The sequence below is a fragment of the Austrofundulus limnaeus genome, unplaced genomic scaffold, assembly GCF_001266775.1.
Source record: "Austrofundulus limnaeus strain Quisiro unplaced genomic scaffold, Austrofundulus_limnaeus-1.0 Scaffold361, whole genome shotgun sequence".
NCBI lineage: Eukaryota > Metazoa > Chordata > Actinopteri > Cyprinodontiformes > Rivulidae > Austrofundulus > Austrofundulus limnaeus.
In genome coordinates this window covers 311,483-318,078 of record NW_013952763.1, presented here as the reverse complement: position 1 = coordinate 318,078, position 6,596 = coordinate 311,483, and the positions used below count along the sequence as shown (strand labels likewise).

Here is a 6,596-nt window from a genome sequence, read left to right as displayed (position 1 = left end):
ACACACACACACACACACACACACACACACACACACACACACACACACACACACACACACACATACACCAACCCTTACTTTTTCATGTTTTTATTGCTCTGCTGTCCTCCTTTGTCAAATTCTCCTGTGTGCACTTTTCATTTCTCATTTGGTTTCATTTGCGTGGAAATGGGGGCTGATCTGCCCGAGTTTACACTGAGAAAATGTTTCTTTTGATCTTTCCTCTTCTGTTCGTCAGAAGGTGTTTGCTTCACCCGGAATCCAACAACAGCATTAATTAATGCATCAAGAACAAAGGCTTTGACAGTCACTTTTCCTATGAACTGAGCTCATCCTAAAAAAATCATGATCATGAAAAATTTCTAAATGCTTTTTCGTTTTTTATTTCCTCGTAGAAATGCACATCACCTGCCACCTCGCAYGCCAAACTCCAAACACAAAGATGCTGTGTGATCAGCTAGTGCTCAGRGTAAATGTTGGAGATGACTCTCAACTACTCTTAGACCAGAATTTGAGTTCAAAATCTACAAATCTGAGTTCATTTTGCCCATGAGATAATTAAACAACACATGTAAACAGGCAATTACATTTTAACTACAAGAAGAACAACAAAGCTTCAATGACAAAACAAAACAAAAAACTGTTTCTGAACTCATCGTCATATTCTCTCTCAAGTGTCATTCTGTTCTGGAAAGTCTCCGATTTTGCACCTCAAAAGCAAATTATTAAATGTGTATTAGATGTTTTTTTACTMAAGGCAATGTTTTTTTTGGCATCCAACTGTTTCCACAATGTATGTGCTATTTTAAGAGTTCAAAATGTTCAGTTCATGTATGCTATGACTTTCAATGTTTCAGTAAGGTGTTATTGAGCTTTTTCTGACACTTTTTTCTCTTTAAAACTTTAAAATGTTTAAAAATATTTATTGTACTTTTTACCTTTTGTTCTAAATCTGCTTTTTTAAACTTCTTTGAGCTAATTCAGATTCATTTTTTTTCTAATTGTAGCTTTTTTATTTTATTTTATTTTATTGCTTTTTCAGCTATCTTTCCAGTTCTTTCAGCTATTTACTGTTAATTTAAACACTTAGCTTCTGCTTCTTTGTGCTAACTTAAGCTTTTATACTTCTTTAGTTGATTTCTGCTAATTTCTGCTATTTTCTGCCTGTTCAGCTACTTTGTAGCTATTTACAACAAATTTGAGCTTTTTCATCTTAATTCGCCCTTTTGTGATTTGTACTTTAGCTGTTTTTCTGCATATTTTTGGCTGCTTTAGCTATTTTACAACACATTGCAACTTGTTTTTGAACTGCTTTGTTTTGTTTTTCTGTCCATGTGAGCTTTTTTTACTATCCGTTCATCACCTGTTTAGTTAATTTCTTTCTTTCACAAAAACTTTTCAGATTGAACTCACATTAACAGCTTTGCTATTAAACCTTTTCAGCTTTTTCAGCAGCTTTTATAAAAAAAAGTGTTTCAGCATTACTCACACTGCATTTTCGCAGGAAATRCAAATTTAGTTTAGGATTTGTTTACATTTTAAACCACATCCTTGCTTTTTTGTTGGGATTTCAGAGGTTTGAAATTAAGTTTAATGTATAAAATATGTATTCGTCACACGATTACATTTAGCATGTCATAAATTAAGTGCTTTATATTTATAAATGTATTTTTATTCCTTTGGTCCTTTCTGACTAAACTCCACCTCCTCTGGTTGCAGGTTTAAAGGGTTCCCTCCAGAGGATGCAGCTGGAGTATGTGGACGTGGTCTTTGCCAACAGGACCGACAGCAACACTCCCATGGAGGGTAAGTGTGGGCAGCAGAAACAAGCGGCCTCCTGTAACATGAGAGAGTGAGAAGTCCTGCTGAGAACTCTGTGTGTTCCGGTCCTGAGGCCCCCGTGGCTTCTGGGTCAGGTGAAAGTGAATTCTTCTGACCCACGCAAACATTAACCAACAATCTTGCCTCATTTCTTTGTCTCTATTTTAGTCCACCACTCTCCATCTTAAATTTCTTCTTGTCTCTGTGGGATTGTTACGCACACACACACACACACACACACATATATATACACACACACACACACACACTCCTCCTGCTCATCAGAAGCAGGATTATCTGGCTCCTTTGGGAGGGGTTGATGTATTTTTGGGTTGGTCTCACAAGGTATGACCCCCGCTGTGTGCTGGATTTCCACTTTTCAACTCTGCACTGCAGCGTTTCTTACCTTCTGCTTCCACATATTTCTTTTAGGCATTTCCAGTGTTTTACTTGTTTACTTCTCTTTTCAACTGGCTCCATTTTATATCTTTTCACACAAAGCTCCCTCCTCAAGTAGTCCCCCCACCACAGCCCCACCCCCTCCTGAAAGGAATGGAGTCCCATCGAGCTCGCCAGAAATATTTTCTGTTAATTCTTTTTTCTTTGCCCTCCTTGCTTCCTCCCCTGACAACAGACTGTGGGGGACCAATCTGTCAGCTTATTGTTCCAGGGGCCCCGCTTTGAGAACCCCTCAGCCGTCTCCATTAAATCTTCTAATAATTCTCCCCTGCAGATGATGTCACTAAACTATTTACAAGTGATGAGTCAAACTCTCACCAGATTGACAGAATAATTGATTCAGTCTGACAGAAGAATCTACAAAACAATTTAAATGACATGGTGAAGTTTAGGTTTCCTGTAAGACCGGTTTGGAGATAGAATAAGTTCTCAAGAAATTGTATTGCAGTAATTAAAGGCCTAGCATTTCCCACCAAGATTTTCAGCAAAAATGACATGCATTGCATAATGCTTGGAGTATGTATTGGAGCTGACTCTCAGCTATTTTCACTCCAAATGTTAGCTTAATATCTGTAAAACTTTCAGAATTATTGGTRTTTTTGTGTTTTCCAAGGTCAGATGCACGGGGCAGCCATATTGAATTGGGTTGGCCCCAAAAGTTAAAGAGTTGCAGAAGCACATGTAACAATTATTTCCTGAACGTTTTGTTAAATTGTGTCTTCTGGTTCAAGGGATATTTTGTTAACAGACAGACAGAGTTGACTCCCAAAAATGTTTTTTGAAAATATGAAAAAAGCTTGCATAAGTGTGAGTTGGTAATTAGTCTCAAGTACAATCACAACAAATTTTAAATCCAAGTCTATAAAACTGACAAAGTTATAGCCACAATTTGTTTTTTGAAGATCAGCTAGCTTTGGCAGCCAGTTTGAAAACAACTGGCTCCAAAAGTTAACCAGTTGAGGATCTGATGTTTACTTTCTGCAAGTTTCTTTAAAACTTGCCCAGTGGTTTATGAGATATTTTGCTAACAGGCACACACACAGGCAAAAACATTTCAATTTTAGGCGATAGAAAGACTGACAAATAATATTTTATACAATTCCAGTGTAGAAAAAGAAGAATAATTATATTAAAAAATACAGTTAAAAAAACATTAAACATTCTTTAATTCCTGCAGCTTTTGACATTGTTCCATTTTTTTTCTCTGTTAAAATGATTTCTTCACTTCTAACACAGGTGACTTGTCAAAATGTGTCCCTCTGATCATAAGCTCTTCTAYGAAGCAGTCAGGTGCTTGAATTTTTTATAAATATTAACATGTGTCAAAAAAATTAAGGAATATTAGCAAGCATATCCAGAAAATCCTGAATTTTTATTTATTAGAAACACTCAAAAGATCACAAAATAAGCAAGTTAAACATTTTGCAGATGATATAAGACCTATTTTAGTTATTTAAATCATGGTTTGTTTAAAAAAAAGATGGTAAGATTAGTGATGAAGAAGACTGGTTCTGAATCTTGGTAAGATTTTTAATAAAATTAAAGTAATAAAAAAACAGACAGAACAGCCAAATCAATAAACAGAATGAGATCATCAAACAAAAGAACATTCAAACACTGATGTGGGCGATTAGTGAGTGAGAACAGGTGTGCTGATGACTTATTGAGGAACAGGTGTGAGCATGGCGCTGGAAGCTACAATAACTGAGGCCAGTGGATACAACGAGAACAGCTTAAAAATCACTGTTAATATTATGAAATATAAGAAAAATAAAACTATTAAACTCAATTAAATCACTAGTGTGCATTCCTGATGAATTTAGAATGCAACTCCATAGTTAAAAGGAATAAATATGACTTTTTTTCTTTGAAAATTGCTAATGTTTTTATTTTAAATCTGCACTGCAACCACCTCTTTACAGCTCTGAAAAGGGGGTTTTAAAGACATATTTGACAGTTGCATTACACAGTATGGTGACTGAACTGTTACTTTAGGTTATTTATAATGTAGCTGACTTTATGCAAAATAATCAAGACAAATGTGAGGTTTAACGTTATGTCTTTTGGGAATCTTGCCACTCCATAGCTAATAATAAGCAGTTAGAAAGCCGATGAACTTATTTAACAGCATCATTATTCTTAGTAAAGCAGCTAATTCTTCTCATAAATCATTTTCTTGTGAATACACCAGAGAGTATTGTTTGTTCTGCAGTGTATTAGTCTCACTTTCTTGCTGTCTCTTGTTGAGCTTAAAAATTTGGTCTAAAATTGAAACTGACTTTAAAATTTCAGGCAAATGCATAAGAAGGCAATTAAGCTTGCCGTTTAATMCAAAGCAGGAAGAAAAGCTTATGATGATGATGCTAACAGGTGCGTCTTTGTGCATTTGCTTGTTTTTTTTTATGACTTTAACTGCTTCCGACTGTATGCGAGACGACTCGTGTCCCCTTTGGGACCACGAAGTGATGTCATYGCAGCGGAGTCTGTCTTTGTTATCGTCACTGCTTCCTCCTCCGTTGGCCCTTATTCTTCTCTAACTCCTCACCAATCTCCTCTGACTACATCTTTTTTTTCTGTTAAAAAAAGAAGAAGAAGCACACCTCACAAGACTCCTGCTTCCTCTGCTTTCTGTCTGAACTGTCACTTACAAAGATTTCCATCATGCTGGCATTTAGAAACTATTCCTTCCTGCCTGTATGATGTGCCTCCAGGAGAAAACCCCGTGCTGAGTCAATTTATTTTAATAATAGGTGCGCAAAGCTTGTCGTGCAAATTTATTGTCAAGGCTGTGCACAGTGTTACCCAGTCGTTCCTAATCTGATGTTGGGCAAAGAACGGATCAGAGAGACTGAGGCACAAAATCTGGATCAATAAAACGGTTCAAAAATCTTCTCAGGGCATCGGCTTCCTTTTGTTTTCATCAAACCCTTCTTTCCCACGACCGCAAAGCTGATTCCGGCGATCCCGAGTCTTTGAAAATCTCCCATACGCTGTAACGTATTGATGGCCACTTCATATGCAGGAGGAATGTAAATAGAGCCTCACAAAGCAGAAACCCACATCCAAAACAACCCTCACCAAGACATCCGCTGAGGCACTTGGCAGGCCTGAGATGTGGATTTCAGCGTGTCAGAAGAAGCGGTGTCATACCTGCTGGCTCTGGTTGACCAAATGTTCCAGACTCGGAGGCGAGCTATACTGCAGAGAGAGGGCTCAAGGACAGGCAGGCTCATGGCTAACAGCCAAAGCAACTCCCTCTAATGTGCATTCAACWGGATGAGCTGACAGTTGTGCGCCTCTTGTTTTGAGCTTTGATTAGCTTCGTATACAACTTTTAATAATGAGTTTGATAGGTCTCGGTTCGACTCAGCTGAGTTAAAGACTCGCTGCAGTCTGGTGAAAAGTAGCTTTGTGTTTCAGACCTGGAGATTATCGGGAATCAATCTGTCTTTGCCTTCCCTTCTGGCACTGAAGTGGATTATTCATGAGCTAGAACAAAGAAAAAAAAAGATAAACTAAGTTTGCCTCTAAGGTTCATTCTCAGCTCACATTTTTTTGTCCCTCTGTCCTTACATCCACYCGTTCCTCCCTCCCTTTCAGAGCAGATGTACTGTGATTCCTCYACCCTCCCACCTGCTTCACCCACACAGACACTTGTTCTGTCTGTCACTGAGATGCTTTCCCATCCAACTGTAGATGAAATGGAATGATGTGTTTTTGGTTTTTTACTGCTCCTTTCCGCTGCCAGAGTTGGAGCGATGATGTTTCGGCTCATGTCGGTGCGTGTGCTTATAYGTTTATTTGTCTGRACTGTTAGYRAAATATCTCATGACCCACTGGATAGATTTTAATGAAGCAAGCAACTTTTGGAGTCTGCCTGCCACAGGAAAGCAATGAAAGCATATATAAAAAATAATTGTGGGTCAATGAATTTCAAAGTTGTTAAGCCTTCATTGGAAGTCATTCCATCAAAACGCACCACTGAGCGCCACAGGAGGTCGTTCAGCAGTGGCCATCAAACTCTACAACTCATCCCTTAACATGTGAAACCTTTGGTCATTTCTCACTTTATTTCATCTGTGCATTTTARTTTATCTTGGATACTTTACTCAAACATGTGCAGTGTCCCTTAACATCCTCTCTTCTTGTATAATCTTTCATGTTAATGAGACATTTTCAATTGTCCAATATCATCTGGAACACTTTAACAATGTGCTATTTACAGTGGTTTGCAAAAGTATTCATACCCCTTGAACTTTTCCATATTTTGTCACATTACAACCACAAACATAAATATATTTCACTGGAATTTAATG

General features: G+C 37.7%; 1 protein-coding gene across 2 annotated transcripts in view; it reads left to right on the top strand.

Moving 5' to 3' along the window:
* kcnab1b (potassium voltage-gated channel subfamily A regulatory beta subunit 1b) overlaps positions 1 to 6,596 on the top strand; it is a 49,956-nt gene that overhangs the window by 39,483 nt on the left and 3,877 nt on the right. For both annotated transcript variants that reach the window (XM_014023263.1, XM_014023262.1), the window contains exon 9: positions 1,720 to 1,806. In XM_014023263.1, the coding sequence (XP_013878717.1) occupies positions 1,720 to 1,806 (87 nt within the window). The remainder of the gene's footprint in view (positions 1 to 1,719; positions 1,807 to 6,596) is intronic.